We start from the raw sequence: 19,335 nt of genomic DNA on the forward strand, positions 1-19,335 counted from the left end.
AGTGTCCTGATTACCAATGCAGTTCTAACACTGCCCACCAGTGCTGCAAATCAGTGCCCACCAGTGCTGCCCAAAAGTGCCCAACAGTGCCTCCTTATTAGTGTCACCTATCAATGCTGCCTATTAGTGCCCATTAGTGTCACATATCAGTGCCGCCTATCAGTGCCACCTATTAGTGTCAATTAGTGCTGCTTATCAGTGCCCTTCAGTGCAGCTTCATCAGTGCCCATCAGTGAAACCTCATCAGTGCTACCTATCAGGGCCCATCAGTGCTGATCATATCAGTGCCCATCACTGCAGCCTATCAGTGCCCATCTGTGCAGCCTCACCAGTGCACATCAGTGAAGGAGAAAAATTACCTGTTTGAAAAATTGTATAACAAACTATAAAAAAGTATTTGTTTTTTTCCCCCCAAATTTTCAGTCTTTTTTTATTTGTTTAGCAAAAAATAAAAAGACCCAGTAGTGAATAAATACCACCAAAAGAAAGCACTATCTGTGTGGAAAAAATGATAACAATTTCATATGGGTACAGTTTTGTATGACCACGCGATTGTCATTCAAAATGCGACATCGCTGAAAGCTGCAAATTGACCTGGGCAGAAATAGGGTAAATATGCCCATTAGACAAGCTGTTAAAGTAGAACTATAGGCATAACTTTTTTTTTATCATTTTGGATAGAAAAATGGAGGCTTATAATCCCTGTTAGTTTATTTTTTGCCATATGTGCTCCATTTGGGAGATTTACCTTCACATCCTGTCCTATAGCCAAAACAGGAAGTGAGAGGCAATCACTTCAAATTAAGGCAAACCCTTGGGGACACCAGGTCACCAAAACTAGTGTCTCTATTGGAAGATTTACCTTTAATTACTTTTCTGGGGACAACCCAAAATTTGGGATTTTCATTTACTTTGTCCTGATAATGGTAATCAGGACAAATAGAGAGGGTGGATCATCCTAATAAAGGCTAGAAACTGACAGGGGTTCTATTCCCTCTCCACTCTATCCAAAATTTGAAAAAAATTGCCTTTCGGTACCGTATTTTCCGGCGTATAAGACGACTCGGCGTATAAGACGACCCCCTAATTTTCCAGGAAAAAATTTGGTTTTGAGATATACTCGCCGTATAAGACTACCCCCTTCCTACTAGTCTTTCTGGAAGCTGAGCGGTAGCCAGAACAACCGCTGACAGAAACAGGCTTTTTTCAAGCCTCACTATGCCATTACATGCCCCCACTGTGCCATTACATGCCCCCACTGTGCCATTACATGCCCCCACAGTGCCATCACATTACATGACCCCACAGTGCCATCACATTACATGCCCCCACAGTGCCATCACATTAAATGCCCCCACAGTGCCATCACATTAGATGCCCCCACAGTGCCATCACATTACTTGCCCCCACAGTGCCATCACATTACTTGCCCCCACAGTGCCATCACATTACTTGCCCTCACAGTGCCATCACATTACTTGCCCCCACAGTGCCATCACATTACTTGCCCCCACAGTGCCATCTCTTGCCCCCACAGTGCCATCATTTGCCACCACTTTCCCCCCCACTGTGCCATCACTCACGTTTTGCAGGCCGGTGACAGTCTCCGTCTGCTGCGAGCGTCCATGATTTCAAAGCCGCGCTGTCTTCTCAGCGTGTCCTGTGATTGTCGGAACACAAATTTTCCCAGTAGCGCCTCTGTTCTGTGTTCCGCCAATCATGGATGCCTTCTCATCTCGTCCGAGGATGAGAAGGCATCCGTGATTGGCGGAACACAGAACAGAGGCGCTGCTGGGAAGATTTGTGTTCCGCCAATCACAGGACACGCTGAGAAGACGGCGCGGCTTTGAAATCATGAACGATCGCAGCTGCACGGAGACCGTACCCGGCGTATAAGACGACCCCCGACTTTGGATGCATTTTTTTGCATCCAAAAAGTCGTCTTATACGCCGGAAAATACGGTATATTTTAATATCTCAAAATATTTACTCCATAAAACAATTTGTTTATCTTTAATGGCTGTATATGGATATAAAGTTAATTTACAAGGTTGCTATAATTGAAACAGATTGGTAAACATTGCTTCAATTACTTATGTATTGTATCTATTAAAGCAAAAGCGTTGACAGATCTAATAAGCTGCTATTCAACACAGATATGTACTTAGTAAAAAAAATCTCTAATCACTTCATCTCTTACACCTGTTTATTCTGCAATACTGTTGTCACCTCTTAAGGCTGGGTTCTCACTAGTGCAACACGACACACTGGTCCTACTTTGGATCCGACTCTGCCCTGCGACTTGAAGCCGACATACGTCTAACTTTTAATGAACGGGGATCCGATTTGGATCCCTGCCAATACCAGGCACTGTTTGGTATGTATCTTGAGGGGGAACTCTATGCCAAATTTTAAATAAAAAAAACGGCATGGGTTCCCCCTCCAAGAGCATACCAGGCCCTTGGGTCTGGTATGGATTTAAAGGGGAACCCCCTACACTGAAAAAATGGCATTGGGGTCCCCCCAAAATCCATACCAAAAATGGCATTGCAGCCCACCCACCCCAAAGCACCTTGTCCCCATGTTGATGAGGACAAGGGCCTTTTCCCGACAACCCTGGCCTTTGGTTGTCAGGGTCTGCGGGCTTATCTAATTTAATAAGGGGGCCCCCAGATCCTGGCCCCCACCCTATGTGAATGAGTATGGGGTACTGTACATCGTACCCCTACTCATTCACCTGGGGGAAAGAAGTGTCAAGAAAAAAAACACACTACACAGGTTTTTAAGGTCATTTACTAGGCAGCTCCGGGGGTCTTCTTTCCGACTTTGGGGGTCCCTTCGTCCTCTTCTCCCGCTCTCCGGTTCCTTCTGCTGGTCTCCTCCGCTATCTTCTTTCAGCTCTTTTACTAGCATTGGCGCGGTATTCTGCGTCGTCTTCTTCCCTCTTCTCTTCTTCCGATGTTGACACAAGGCTCTCTCCCGCTGTAATGCTGTGTGCGCGGTGCACAACGATTTATATAGGCATGGGGCGTGGTCACCGGGTGACATCACAGTCCTATCACGCCCCGTTCGTCTGGTCAGTTACATACCTTCTGTATTAGAGTGCCCCCACTCTGGATAATGGAGCACAGGGGGCACCTTTCAGACAGCAGCATTGTCAGTCTGGGGGGAGGGGAGTGTTAGATGTGCTAGCAAGATTAGATACATCAAGAAATTGAAGCCAAACTCCAGCTCACACTTTATAAGCAGTTGCAGCAACAGTTTTTCCTGACAGACTTCCATGGCAACAAACGTTTGGGAAGCACTGCCCTCGCTCCTATCCCAAAGTACCCTACTTCCATAAATTTTCAGGCTGAGCCAGAGGCTGCGTTTTTTTTGTCCTTCTAACTCTAGAACCATTTCGTAAGTTTCCTACCTTTTGGAAGTCGTGGCTACTGGGGTCTCACACAGGACAACCGTGCAGATATTTGGAGCATCCTGTGGTGTCCAGAAGTTTCCAGGATGGCTTCAGTAGTCATAGAGTCCCCAGCTAACAGCCGGGAGGTGAATGGCGCAGAAGATTGACACCTGTAATAACAGAAGTTCTGTCAACGGTGAGCATTTGTGCCCGGTCAAATGCCCTGCTAACAGCGGGTGACCTCTAAAGTGTGCCCACATTCTGATAAAAAGTGATCACAAAAGAGAAGTAAATAAAAAGCAATATGAGGAGTAGGCATACCAAGCCCTACATGTTTCGTCCTAGGGGACTTCAACTGGGGCATCTTATTTCTGCAACAAGTTCTTGTGCTGCTGCAGCCTAATACCTCTATACCTTATCTGCTCTATGCAGGTTATAGCTGGAGGGAGGCAGTGCCTTCCTTACTGATACTATACCTGGATTGTCAGCTAGTGTATGGAAATCTGACTGATGGATAATTGCTATTAAAGTGGTGTCCCTGCTAAAAAAAAAAATATTAAAAGTCAGCAGCTACAAATACTGCAGCTGTTGACTTTTAATTATCGGACATTAACCTGTCCCAGGGTCCAGCGATGCGGAGGAACGAAGCCCCGCTTGTCTCCTCCTCCTCTCCGCGCTACCGGCCGTCAATATGGGCGCCCAGCTGTGGCTTCACAGCCAGGGACACACTGCGCATGCGCGAGCCGCGCACCGTGACTGGTAGAGCAATCATCTGGGACCTGTGACGTGTCCCAGATGATTGCAGAGAGAGAGGGGGAGAGGTGAGCTTACTTCCGTCGCTGCGTGGCACGGGAGGAAGTGGGTGCTGAAACCCTCTATAAAGAGGGTTTCCGCTCCCCCCCCAAAAAAAATGACATGCCAAATATCTCTAGGTACAGCAATTCCAATTCCAGCAGATCTGATTTTAAGAGTTCTTTTGTTGCTCAGAGGGATAACTATTTCCAGCTCCCAGAGCTGTCTTCTGACATACCACTGTTTCTACATAGGTCAAGATGTCATGTAGCATATATGTCTTCTGGTTGGGTTCTCGATCCACTCCTCCTCTAGACAGGAATTCCTGTCAAGTATACAGAGGGAGTTCTCAGAACCCTACAAGAGTTTGGTTGGCTAGTCTTTTAAAAATGTGACTCCTACGCAAATCCTTGTGTATCTGAGAGCTTAATCCATCACGGTTTAGGATAAATTGTTTTTGCCACTAGAGTATACTGGTGGTAGGATGCTGGGTAATCCTGGCTTTCCTCTCTTCACCTGTCAGCATCTGAATACCTGATGATCAGGACCATGGTCTCTCCCATCCCTATAATGAGGTGTGCTCAATAGATATGGCTTTCTGTCCTGAAAGTTTTTTTTCTCCAATGTTGATCATGCACCCAGCGATTTTTGTCTCGCAAACAGGCAGATAAAGCCATGGGTGCTGGCACAGTAATAAATCTTCTGTGCTACTGAGTTATTGCCAGAGGAACTCCCCTGTCGTGAAGTTGTTTTGCCAGTAGAACTCCCTGGTTGGGAAGTTATTTGTTATTTTGAACATTCCGGTTTTCTGGCCAGCTCTTTCATGCTCCCTTTGCCTTTTCTCACCTAACAGCAGGCTTTCTAGTCAACAGTGAGGCTGAACAACATCACAGTAGTGTCCTACATCAGGGGGCAGGTCAGAAACTGCAGGGTCAGTCCACTGAGAAAATGCAGAGAACACTGATCTGGGTGGAGTAGAATCTTCTTTATCTCTTTTGAGTCTACATAGAATTTCTGGGAAGAATCCATATTCTGTGACCCAATTGGGCAATAAGTGGTTCCTACATCCAGGTTCCTCAAAGTGGATTGTTTCTCTGGACAAGATTACCACATTTAGACTTGGTAGCATCTCCTTATTGTTACAAGCTGGAAAACGTTTCCCTAGGGGCCTGGGCCAAGTTCTGGGTGCGGATGCTGTGTCAAATCAGGAAAGGTCTCACAAGCCATATGCTTGCTTATGTCTTTGTATTAAGAATCAGGTGCATAGATACGACGGCGCATCTGTGCACTTACACGGCGTATCTACACATACGTCGGCGTAAGTGTTACCTGAATCCGGGCCACGCACTCTAAGGGCTATCTCATTAAACCAGGAAGTTTGCCAAGATCAAAGCTTTAGGCTAGAAAGCATCCTTTGGTGACATACAGCTCCAGGTGGGATCCCCTTCAGTCCAGTTGGAGGCCATGATTGAGCCATGATGTCAATCTTTATAGGGCTCAGCAGGAAGCTTGGCCAGAGTCATGGCCTTTAAAGCCCCTTGACAGCTTGCTGCTCCGGATGGAATCTCTTTCAGTCCAGTTTTGAGTAAAGTCTCAGTCATGAAGGCAGCCTTTCTATGGGTTCTTTTTCCTCATTCAGGATATCATCCAGTATTTTTCACTCGATGGGTCATTCTAGCTAGTTATTAGGCTTATAAAGCTTAGGGCTTGGTTCCTATGGAAGCAGTCACCACACACTCATCCAGGAGTGTGTAGGCTTCGTGAGCTCCCTGTGAAAGGGCACCAGGAATAGTTGTAGGAGAATGACATGTCTTCCATTGAAGTTGGTCAGGTTCATTGTGGGGTGTAGCTAATGTCCTTATGCTGTTAATATCTATACATAAGGTTTCTATTGGCTATGAAACCCTACTTTTCCGACATCCCAACCTTATTTTTTGGGCTAGTTAGTTCCCAAACGTATGCTGCCAGGAAAACAGAGAATTCACAATCCAACACCGTAATTTTACTTTTCTGATGGACTCCATGGCAGCAGGAGTTCCGTCCCAGAGTCATGAGTAGGCTAGTTACAGAGCGCAGCCTCTGGCTCAGCCTGAAAAATTATGGGAGTGAGGCCATATGGGGTAGGTACCCGGGACAACAGCAGGTGCACAGGGGGCGCGGTTCTGGGAGGACACCAATAGACGCCCTCCCAGAACTGGACGACCATGCTGTAGCCTTCATTTGCCTATCGTGTGGTTGGCAAGTGGTTAAATACATTTATCTCAGCCTCTCTTCATATTATTTAAATGTTAAAATACAATTTTGATACCCTTTTAAATCTGTGTTTTGGCACCTTTAAAATCCTGTTTCCCTGTTCCATTTATGCTCTCCTCAAATTAGCCTCTTGCAGTTTACCGCACAGCGGCATTTGGAGTGGGGCAGATACAGGCAGTACTATGTTGCACAGTTGCACACTACACAGAAGCTGGCTAATAGGGGGAGTGCTCAGTGTTCACTTTATCAGCAGGTTGCTGCTCCCTCATTATCCAATCACAATTTGAGGAAGTCTTTAACCTAGCTGTATTGCTTTAACGGCAGTAAAGAAAAGTGAGATCAAACAAATATTTCAGATGTACAATTAGCTGTTTGTCTTTACTTCAACCTTAAATTTTAAAACATTTGCAAAGTCATTGTTTCTAGCTTGGCAGAACACGAAGTCTATCTCATCTATTGACTTTGTAGGTGTAGTGTTCTGTATCTTTTAAATCTACAAGGAATGTACCACTGTGATCTGGCACAGACATTTATCCCTTGCTTATGCCCGAGTCATCACCATGGCAACCCACTACGCAATATTTTGCTTTGGGCTTTCTTTAAGTGATGGAATGCTGCCCAACCCTTTGCAGGAACTTGCAGAATGAATGCTTCACTGACCCCGACCTGGGAGATTTAAATGGGGATAGACTGAACTTCTTGGAAGGATTCCCTACAATGTCATTCAACCACACATTTACTAACCAAAGGTCTGACGTGTCGAAAGAAAGCTTCCAAATACCTATACATTCTTATATTATTCAAAAATGTTCACATATACCCAATGCTTGTCCTTTTATTCTATAAACAAATTTAAACATATTCCGTCTTGCTTCTAAGACCCTTCACCAAATCTAAAGTCACTAAAGAAAATTTAAACCGTCCTCATATGGCACTGCGTCGCTTTAACTGACAATTTCGCAAACGTGGGACGCTGCACCCAAACAAAATTGACGTCCTTTTTTTCCCCACAAATAGAGGTTTTTGGTTGTATTTGATCACCTCTTTGTTTCAATTTTTTGCACAATAAACAAAGAGCGACAATTTTGAAATAAAAACAAACTTTTTTTACTTTTTGCTATAATACATATCCCCAAAAATATTTAAAAAAAAATGAATTTATTCATCAGTTTAGGCCAATATATATTCTTCCAAATACTTTTAGTAATTGCAATAGGCGTATATTGATTAGTTTGTGTAAAAGTTATCGCGTCTACAAAATACGGGAAAAAGATTTAGGGACTTTTACTGTTTTTACTACTAATGGCAGCGATCTGCGAATTTTAGCAGGACGGCGACATTGGGGCGGACAAATCTGACCCCAAATGACACTTTTTAAGGACCAGTGATATTATTACAGTGATCAGTGCTAAAAAACTGCACTGATCAATGTAAAAATGACACTGGCAGGGAAGGGGTTAACACGCGCCTGCAACAGCGACTGCACGAGACACCGTACAGCTACTGCGATTCGTGCAGGAGAGCCAACCTGCCACCATATAACCACAGAGGCTGGTCAGCAAGTGGTTAAAGTGATTGTAAACGATCCCCTTGTAAAAAAAAAAAACTGTTCAGTTTAAAATAAAAATGAAAGGCAAACATCTGTGTATTGATATACATTTTTCCACTTTTTTATAAGTGATCACATTCTCTTTGCTGCATAAGAGCTAGAGGAGGAGAAACAACAGCCCACTGAGCTTCCCAGTGAATGGCTGTACAGGTGGGGCGTGTATGGGCAAGTATGTTCATTTGAAGAGAGCAGGCTGAGTTCCTGGCACAGTTAGAGAACTGACCATGGTTTGTTCTCCTGCTTAGTGTGGACAGTTTTTTTATTAGGAAAGCAGAGGGACATGCAGGAACACCAGGGACTTCACACAAACAAAGCAATACAAAGAGAACAGAATACATTTTCATACAAGCACATAATGGGCATATGAAATGCTGGGATAACAAAATGCTTTAAAACCGTATTAAACCCAAAAGCAAACATTATATTGCAGCTTACCAATTATTAAATGTGGCTGCATTAGTTTTCTTTTCATCTGGTGATCCAGCCAGTAAAACTGTTGTTTTTCAAAAGCACAAGCTTTCCAGCAGAATGATTAGTTTACATGGATGAGACAAACCACTTAACACTGGCTGGGGTGAGTAAAATGATCAGCTTTTATTTATTCATACAAAACCTTTATCCGAAAAGGAAAAACAAACTGTTTGCTGTAACTGATTATTAAGTGTGATCTGGAGTTTTTCTTCAATTTGTTTAGTGTATTTGAATCTGTTAATCCATTTAACGTGTTTGTAACCCTAAAAAAATCTAAGATCCTGTTCCTTTAAGGAATGAATAACAGCAGAGTGCTTGTGCTGTGCAATTATTCTCCTCCTATCTCATAATAAACCTGGTTGATCCTGCTTGTTCCTGTGTCCCCTTGCCTCTGCTGACCACGATAAATGGCTGCAGAGCCCTGATTACCGTGGTCAGATTACGTGCCTCGTCATCCGCAGCTCTTGTCTCTCCTCTGCCAGACTCTCCCCCCTCCCTCTCTGTCAGCATGAGAGTGTTTCCTCCCTGCCCCTTCACCCTTTGTTCCAGGGACATGCAGTCAGGGGAGGCAGATGAGGCAGAGCCTCACCTGCCATGAACATTAAAAAAAAACAAAAAAACAATCAAGCTTCGAGGGTTGTAGCTCGGTGACTTGGGGGTCACAAATTTGGGGGGGGGGGTAAGTAGTTGATGTCCTACCCCACCACTGGTCAAAATGTGAAATTCACTATTATTATAAGCAAAAATAGTGTGTAACTAAAAAAAAAACTGTGATCACATCCCCAAAGTAGTACAGTGTTACTATGGTATCACCGTGTTGCTCTGGTCACAGTATACAAAAAAAATAAACTTGGTAAAAAAAAAATAATGTAATAAAAATAAAAAAATATTAAAAATTAGATCTTGGTTTTTGTTTTCTACATAGTTCTTTGAGTCAGTGTCCCTGATCACTGCCACACCAGTTAGATGATGACCATGTCCTGCACTGGTGACAGTATGTAAAAAAAAAACTAAAAAAAAAAAACAATAAGAAAAATAATGTTCCAGAAAAATTGTGACAAAAAATTTCAACTTCAAAAAACTCACCATGCCTCTTACTGATTCCAAATATTTTATTGAAATTTTTGAATAAGAACAAAAATGAATATAACAAATTCACATTGTGTAACAAACGATAATGGATGCAATAAATACCATAGATAGCATTGAATAATCAGATTAATAACTTTGCTATATATAGTAAGTTGTACAGCAAAGGGGGGGAAAGAAAAGAAAGAGAAAAAAAAAGAGGGGGGGTCCATGCCTCTTACTAAATACCTTGGATTGTCTACTTTCCAAAAAGGGGTCAATTGGTGGATATTTATACTGTCCTGGCATTTTCAGGCCTCAATAAATAAGATGGGTGTCACTGCATCAGGATTTATCAATTTTCATATATATATATATATCATAGTTTTTCCTACAGACTAAAGAATATACACTTGAGTTAGTTTCAATAAAGAAATGTAGCAGTATACAGTACATGAATACTGTCCTGAATTTCTGAAGATTTATTTGCAAAATGTTGTAAAAAAAAAATTAAAAACCCAGTGGTGATTAAATACCACCGAAGGAAAGCTGTACTTGAATGATAAATGATAAAAATGTCACATGGGTACAGTGTGGCATGACTGCGCAATTGTCATTCAAAGTGTGACATCGCTGAAAGCTGAAAATTGGTCTGGGCAGAAAGGGGGTGAAAGTGCCCAGTATTGAAGCAGTTAAACACCCCAGCTATGAGAAACTGCATAGGCCAAGGGCAGACACACCACAACCCTACCATACCCAGACATTAACCCACACATGACAATCACAATACCAATTTTGGCACCCGCCTACATGTGTGTCAGAGTCTGCAAAGAGATCATTGTTTGCACAAAGAGAGCAAGGGTCATTCTTTGCAGCATGTTGGTAAGGGAGAGGCTTTTCTACTCAGGCTTTGGTTGCTTTAGAAAGAAAACAAACTGTAATGCCGCGTACACACGATCGGATTTTCCAATAAAAAAAGTCAGATGGACTTGTTTCATCGGAAATTCCGATCGTGTGTGGGCCCCATCTGACTTTTTTCCATTGGAGTAAAAAAATAAACATGTTGTAAATTCTTCCGATGGAAAAAAATCCGATGGGAAATTCCGATCGTCTGTGTGGAATTCCTTTTGGGAAAAATTCACGCATGCTCAGAATCAAGTCGACGCATGCTCGGAAGCATTGAACTTCATTTTTCTAGGCTCATCGTAGTGTTTTGGACGGGCGGAATTTAGTCTGACAGTGTGTATGCAAGACAGCTTGAACTGAATTCCGATGAAAAAATCCATCGGATTATAGGTATTGGAATTTCCTTTCAAATTTGTTAGTGAACGTAACGAATACGAATTTATCCAAAGTTACAAATAACATAACTAATTAATAATAATTTTATTATTATTATTTATTATTAATTTGTTCCATTCCATTTGTTTAGATACGGCGTTCGTTATTTCGGATAATTCGTAACTTCGGATAAATCTGTATTGGTTACGTTCACTAACAGCCAAATTTGAAAGGAAATTATAATGCCTACAGCTTAATAGTTATTTATTATTAGTTAGTTAGTTATTCTTTCGAATTTTAAGATTTTCGAATTTTCGAATTTAAGATTTTTAATCAACGAATGGCCCGAAAAACAGAAGAAAAAAAAATGGATGAAACAAAAACGGACGTATTTTTCGGCAGTACACATGTTTACTGGCCCTCCCTTGCTCTATCCAAAATAAAAAAAATAAAAAGTTTTGCCTATAGTTCTACTTTAACCACTTCCACTTCTGTCGTTTTACGTTGATACTTTGAAGAGGAATACCGTTGTTATGGCAGCAGCTAGCTACCATAACCCCGGTATCCTCTTCTTCAGCGGGCGGTCCGCTTCAACTTAAAAGTGGTCTCTTCGGCGGAATTGCTACAAAATCACTTTTATCGGGGGCGGGAGAGGGCATCTCCTTCTGCTGCTCTCAAGTGCCCTCCACCGCTTACCGGAGCTGTCGCAGCGGCAAAGGCGATCGTGTCTTGTCCCTGGCTTGGCATGGAGACGAGTGAGGGGGAAGATGGCCCCCACCCGTCTCCATATCATTGCATGGCGGAAGCAACGTCAAAATGTCACTTCCGCCCATAGCTCTTAATGGGACATTTTTTATTTTATTTTTTTCAAATGACATTACTTTTTTTATTTATATTTTATTGCATTTTAGTGTAAATATGAGATCTGAGGCCTTTTTGACCCCAGATCTCATATTTAAAAGGTCCTGTGATGCTTTTTTTCTATTACAAGAGATATTTCCTTGAAATAGGAATAAAAGTGACACTTTTTTTTAAAAAAAACAGCGTAACATTTTTAAATAAAAATGTAAAATAAATCAGAAAAAGGTAAAATAAACCAGAGAAGCAAGCGAATACGTGAGTAGCGCCCACATATGAAAACATGTGAGGTATCACCGCAATTGTTAGCGCGAGAACATTTATCCCCAGCCTAGATCTTCTCTGTAACTTAAAACATGCAATCTGTAGAATCTTTTAAACATCGCCTATGGTGATTTTTTAGAGTAAAAGTTTGTCGCCATTCCAGTAGTGGGCGCAAATTTGAAGCGTGACATGTTGGGTATCAATTTACTCGGCTTTAATTAGGCTAACTTTACTGTTGTCTTATTTTTTTATTAATTAAAAAATGTGCGCTTGTAAGACCGCTGCGCAAATAAGGTGTGACAAAAAGTATTGCAACGACCGCCATTTTATTCTCTATAATATATATAATGTTTGGGGGTTCTAAGTAATTTTCTAGCAAAAAAACATGTTTTAACTTGTAAACACCAAATCTCAGAAAGAGGCTCGGTCCTTAAGTGGTTAAACATGTGAATATTCACTGAAAATATCAGTTAATTTGTAAATTAAATACCGGTAAGTAAACAGGAATCTGCTTTTCATATGATTCTCAACTTATTTAGTAAATCAGCCTCAGCATATCATTAAACATTCAAAATTATTTGAATCTCAGTTGTGAAATCTGCGTTTAAGCAATGCAAATTCCTACACTATGCAATACAGCAATTATTTGTCAGGCACACGATATTCCATTCCAGCCAGACTCACATGTAAGCTTCCAATAACTTAGCAAATATCAGTTTAAAGGAAGTGTCCTGTACGGGAGGAGGAGGAAGAGGGAAGGAGGGTGAGGAATTCAACAATGCAATTTGATTCATCACATAAAGATGTTCTGCTGTGTCCATTATACACAGAGAAGGAACCTGCTCAGCAGTACAAGCTGACACCATGGCTTACTGTAAGTACTGAATATTTGCTTTATTTACCACTATCTGCATCATTCTTGAATTTGACTTTGCGCTATTTTATTGAGACAAACGGCTAGACTTAATATGGGAAGCAGGAAAATATAATTTTTTTTTTACTTATTTAACCACTTCAGCCCCGAAAGATTCGACTGCTCAATGACCAGGCTATTTTTTGCAATACGGCACTGCGTCACTTTAACTGACAATTGCGCGGTTGTGCAACACTGTACCCAAAATAAAATTATTTTTTCCAACAAATAGAGCTTTCTTTTGGTGGTGTTTGATCACCGCTACGGCTTTTATGTTTCGCGCTATAAACAAGAGAAGAGCGACAATTTTGGAAAAAAAAGCAATATTTTGTACTTTTTGCTATAATAAATATCCCCGATTTTTTTTAAAAAAGCAAAATTTTCTTAGTTTAGGCTGATATGTATTCTTCTACTTATTTACTTTGCACAACAAGTGCACTCCAAGTGAACTTGGAAGTGCATTCGCTGTAGATCTGAGGGGGACATGCAAGGAAAATAAAAAAACAGCATTTTTTCTTGCACATGATCAGATGATAAAATTAGCAGAGCTTCCCCTCATTTCAGATCTTCCTCTCAGATCTACAGCGACTGCACTTACAAGTGCACTTTCAAGTGTACTTGTAGTGCAGAGTGGATTTGTCTTTAGTAAATCAACCCCAACATCTATTACTTTCTGCTATAATAAATATCCCACATTTTTTTTCTTTTTAAAAAAAACATTTTTTTCCCTCAGTTTAAGCCGATATATATTCTTCTACATATTTTTGGTAAATAAAATCGCAATAATCGTATATTGATTGGTTTGTGCAAAAGTTATAGCGTCTACAAAATAGGGGATAGATTTATGGCATTTTTATTATAATTTTTTTTTATACTAGTAATGGCGACGATCAGTGATTTTTATCGGGAGTGCGATATTGCGGTGGACAGTTTTTTTTTTTTTTTTATATTATCTCTTTATTTAATTATTTTTCAGGTTTACATCTTATACAGTCGGTGTCTCCACCTTACGTTTCATTTTATATCAATCAAACACATACCTTCCCTCCCCTAACAAACAAGAAAAAAGAAAGAGGAAAAAAAAAGCGAAAAAATAATTTTTGGGACCATTGACAATTATACAGTGATTAGTGCTATAAAAATTCACAGATTACTGTATAAATGTCACTGGCAGGGAAGGGGTCAACACTAGGGAGCGATCGAGGGGTTGACTGTGTTCCCTCAGCGTGTTCTAACTGTAGGGGGGATGGGACTGACTAGGGCAGTGTTTCTCAATTCCAGTCCTCAGGCCCCCCCAACAGGTCAGGTTTTCAGGATTTCCCTCAGATGAAAAGGCTGTGGTGATTACTAAGGCAGTGAAACTGATCAAATCACCTGTGCAAAATAATGGAAATCCTGAAAACCTGACCTGTTGGGGGGGCCTGAGGACTGGAATTGAGAAACACTGGACTAGGGGAAGAGAGAGATCATGCTCATACAATGTATGAGCACACGATCAGCCTCCTCGGGTTCAGTTAAGTAAATGGGAGGGTCTGGGGGGGGCGGGAGGCTGCAGCACAACAGTTGTTTCACCTTAATGCATAGAATGTATTAAGGTGAAAAACCTTGAGACTTTATAACTCCTTTAAGCTTTTTCTGTTTTATTCTTGTTTGTTAAATGCTTTCAGTATCACATTAATAATTAAAAAAAAAAAATCTTCATTTTGTTTGTAAATACATTTGTAAGAGCCGGTGATCTGCCGATATGGTTCCGGCTAACATGAAAGGTTCTGCGCAGGCGCAATCTGATCTGCCTATATGGTTCCGGCTAACGAGAAAGTTCCTTTAAGGACTGCGCAGGCGCAAACTTGCCGACGGAAATCTCCGAACCTCGGCCGGCATCCAGGGCGACGTGGATTTTGAGGAAAGTGGCCAGTCGGCCTCACATCCTCGCTTCGCTCGGACGGCTCGCTCGGCCTCCTGGCTCTTTTTTTAACATCCTCCAATTCACGGGGATGTTAAAGAATGAGCCTGGATGCCGGGCGAGGTTTGGAGATTTTTGTCGGCAAGTTTGCGCCTGCGCAGTCCTTGAAGGATCTTTCTCGTTAGGGGAACCTTAAGGACAAGTCACTGGTTCACACAGGGGCGGCATGACTTTGGGGGTGACTCAGGAAGGCGATCTCAAGACAACTTGAGAGGCGACTTGCAAAATGACTTCTGTATTGAAGTCAATGCAAGTCGCCCCCAAAGTCGTACAAGAATCTTTTTCTAAGTCGGAGCGACTTGCATCGCTCCTATTACAACGGTTCTATTAAATAGAGCTGAGCGCGACTTGTCAGGTGGCTGAGTCGCCTGACGAGTCGCCCTTGTGTGAACCGGCTCTGATGCTTTAAACCAGAATTAATTTGTTAGTAGTATCATAATAAATGAGGAAATTAGGTGAGTCAGCCAAGGATAAGTGGAGCAAGACACCACATCCCAAATAATTAGAAAAAAATTGGAAATGGAACAGGGAACTTTAAAGGTGCCTGAAAAGATGAAAAACTATTTCATGTGTAATATAAACGGATACATTTTATTAAATACATTTGTTAAAAAAGATATAACAATCTTCTTGATAAAATAATCAGACCAAAACAATAGTATATCTACTGTACAAAAACATATTTCTCGACATGTTTCGCTAAAGTATATAGCTTCTTCAGGAGATTCGCAATTGTCTGTGTACAGCGCTTTCACTGCATCACATAAAGAAATGCTGTACATAAGAAGGGATACAATAATGAAAAATTATAAGGACAAAAAACGGCCATAATTCAATTATTTTAAAACAAGAACAAAATTGGGCAGGATCAACTGCTCTTACCCCGAAATGTATTTCAGGTCAGTATGGGAACACACCAGGGCCTCTTGACCGCCTATTACACACTGATAGCCTCAATATTTGGCGGTCCGGAGGCCCTGGTGTGTTCGCATACTGACCTGAAATTAATTTCGGGGTAAGAGCAGCTCCAGGTGCTCCTGCACAATTTTGTTCTTGTTTTAAAATGATTGAATTAAGAAGTTTTTGTCCTTATCATTTTCTATTATTGTATTCTGTATTATGTACATTATTTCTTTATGTATTGCAGTGAACACGCTGTACAGACAATTACAAATCTCCTGAAGAAGCTATATACCTTAGTGAAACGTGTTGAGAAATACGCTTTTGTGCAGTAGATATACTATTGTTTAGGTCTGATCACATTATTTAATCAAGAATATTGTTCTACATTTTTAACAAATGTATTTAATAAAATGTATTATTTTATGTTACACATGAAATAGTTTTTCATCTTTTCAGGCACCTTTGTTCCAATTCCAAGTTTTTTCACAATAAATTAGATCAAATATGCAATCATATTTGTGGTCCTATTTATTGCTATCCCTCTTAAGTAATAACGTTTTTGGCATGAAAATAGGGCCATAGCAAAAATGTAAAAATTGACCAGGTAAATGGAGGGTGTTAATGAAAATAAAAATGTACCGTATATACTCGAGTATAAGCCGACCCAAATAAAAGCTGAGGCATCTAATTTTACCACAAAAAAACTGTGAAAACGTATTGACTCGAGTATAAGCCTAGGGTGTCCATCTGCATGCCTCACTGTGCCCATGACTAGACTGACGTTTAACATGGGAGTCTATGAAAGGGGTGCCTGGCTTTGAAAAATCGGTGCTCCCCAGTCGTAGGTCCCCAAACAACAAACTTTGCACACTTGTAGAGGAGAAATGGGGCTACATGTGTGCCAAGCTCTGGGTCTAGGGGACCCTAGAACGGCCGGTACTGGGTCCTCAAAGTCACCAGAAAAATTACCGTTTAACATGGGAGTCTATAGAAGGGGTGAGAAAAACGATGCTCCCCGGCCGTAGTTCCCCCGAACAACAAACTTTTTGCACACTTGTAGAGGAAGAGTGGGGTAACATGTGTGCTGAGTTTGGGGTCCATGGGACCTAAGGCTGGCCAGTACCGGGTCCCCAAATCCGGGAGATCAGGCGCAAAAAGGTGACTCGAGTATAAGCCGAGGGGGGAATTTTCAGTACAAAAAACTGTGCTGAAAAACTCAGCTTATACTCGAGTATATACGGTAATAGTGAACCAGATTCAGCATACCGGTAGTGATATGTGTATGGAGTAGAAAAACACAATAGTAGATCTGACCTATTCGCCATTCAACAAATAAGCTTGATCCAGACTGGATTTGATTGATTGCACACAAATGAAGTCACAAGTTATTACAGCGTGCTGAAGAGCCCCGGGACATTCTAAAATGTATTAAACAAAATTCTGAGATTAAAAGTCAGAAATTCAGAAGCACTGCTCTGGTGACAGGATGTAAAAAAAAAAAAAAAATGTAAATACATTTTTTTTTTTTTTTTTTTAAAGTTTGGTGTCACCATTGTGACATTGTACCACTGTGGCAGTGATCATGTACACTGGCTGGCTGCTCTGATATCACTGCATGCCAGTAGCAATGATCTAGAGCAGTGGTTCTCAACCTTTCTAGTGCCTTGACCCCTTGATAAAAATTTCCAAAGTTGTGGGGACCCCAATAGTAGAATTTCCGTAGCGTGGGTTGTCAGCACCCAAGGCAAAACAAGTAAGTTGCGCCCCTAGTCCACGGACATTTAGAGCTCCCTAAGTCCCTTCCACTCGTACAGTATTAAAATCCCTTCCTGGTACATTTTAGGATGTACCACTCTCTCTATGTTCTCCTTTCTTTCACTTTTATCTCTCTATCTTAATTTCTTGTCCCCCCCCCCCATCCCTCTCTCTAGTCATCATTCCTATTCTTTCTCTCCCTTTTTTCTTGGTTCTTCCCCCTCTTTTCCTCTCTCTCCCATGTATTCTCTATTTTTATTCCTTCTCTTACTACTTGGGGGGGGGGGGGGGGGGGGCTGGCGGGAAGTTCTGATCAGCCAGCTTAGGTGCTCTTGATCCAAATTATCTGCTGGTCTGAGAACTGTAGTGGGGACTTTAAATGGCAACTCTAATCACAGGTAGTGTTACTCAATGTGTCTCCAGCTCGGTGGTGTCTCGCAGCAGTGACACCTATTCCGAAATCAGGAGATAGGGTCTCCTCCAGCCCCTCCCACTTCACATTTCTAACCAGTCAGCTGACCTCTAGTCTCAGCCCCACAGCTATGCCATGAACTTAATGGGCGGGAAGGGGCTCCAGGAACAGCCCAGCTGGGCGGCAACAGGCTCCAGAGACAGCCCTGCTGGATGGCTGCGAAAAGGCTGTGAGTGCTGCGGGCTTCAGGAAGAGCCCAGGATTTGGTGACCCCTGGCAAATTGTCATTTGACCCCTGAGGGGGTCCCGACCACCAGGTTGAGAACCACTGGTCTAGAGGCTTATTGCATATAGTTTAATTATTCTGCTCACCCAAGCAAATGGAATCAATACCAATAAAAATTTGAAAATTTGAAAAAAGTGAAAAAAACGATATATGGTTATAGATGCTGCTATCTCCAAAAATTAGATACTCAATTCATATTTCATAAACCTATATATACACAAAAAGAAGATTGCGCAAACCCAAAATACATTAATTAAAATTTATACAAACACAATAAACAATTCACCTGATATATAGTTTAATTTGTTTGCACTTCACTTAACATAATAATTAATCGGTTCACCCGATATATTGTGTTTGAATAAATTTTAATTGATGTATTATGGGTTTGCGCAATCTTCTTTTTGTGTATATCTAGAGGCTTATTGTGGACTTGTTTCAGCTATAAAAACATATAAACAATGCATAACATATACTGTACATACATATACTAGTATATGTATCACTAGCTATTCATCTGAGATCCAGCCATTAGACATGTACAATTCGTTTCTTTCCAAATCCGTTTTTTAATTAATTTTGACAAATTAGTTAATTCGGAAATATCCGAATTGACGAAAAGCAGATTCAACAAAATTCGAAATTTGAAAATGCAAAAACCTGAAAATTGGAAACTCTGAAATAATAACTAACTAATAATAATACATGTAGAGTAAAAGATTTCCTATCATCTGTGTCCAGTCTTGCCACAAAGAGTTAATCCAGCTCTGAGCAATCCTCTTTTCTTTTTTCAGTAAAATAAACAGACAAACAGGAGAAAACTTCTGTCCAGTCCTCCCCCTTGCTGTGAGTGACAGGTTATTTACATATCTCATGCACTAGCCTGAGACAGGCATTATTTTTTAATTCCCACCCCCACTCCTTTTCTGAAGTCATGTGGTTACTTTTGTGGATTTTGACTGGATGTTAGTGATCATAGCAGAATTTAGTATAAGGAATACACAGGACAAAATGCATGTTGACAAGGGGAGTGTAGAGGTGGGCGGGGAGTCTACTGACATCACGACTCCACCCACAGAGCTCCAGACAACAGATCCACCCACAGAATCT

General features: G+C 41.3%; 1 protein-coding gene across 3 annotated transcripts in view; it reads left to right on the forward strand.

Annotated features, from left to right (window-relative positions):
- The first annotated feature begins 12,713 nt into the window (after positions 1 to 12,713).
- The window catches only part of LOC120918797 (protein-glutamine gamma-glutamyltransferase 5-like), a 45,311-nt gene continuing 38,689 nt past the window's right edge, over positions 12,714 to 19,335 (forward strand). Inside the window, exon 1 of one of the 3 annotated variants that reach the window (XM_040330598.1) lies at positions 12,714 to 12,867. In XM_040330598.1, the coding sequence (XP_040186532.1) occupies positions 12,858 to 12,867 (10 nt within the window). In that variant the 5' untranslated portion in view covers positions 12,714 to 12,857. The remainder of the gene's footprint in view (positions 12,868 to 19,335) is intronic. The other 2 variants (XM_040330596.1, XM_040330597.1) reach the window with 2 other exon arrangements.

Source organism: Rana temporaria, chromosome 12 (genome assembly GCF_905171775.1).
Source record: "Rana temporaria chromosome 12, aRanTem1.1, whole genome shotgun sequence".
NCBI classification, from domain to species: domain Eukaryota; kingdom Metazoa; phylum Chordata; class Amphibia; order Anura; family Ranidae; genus Rana; species Rana temporaria.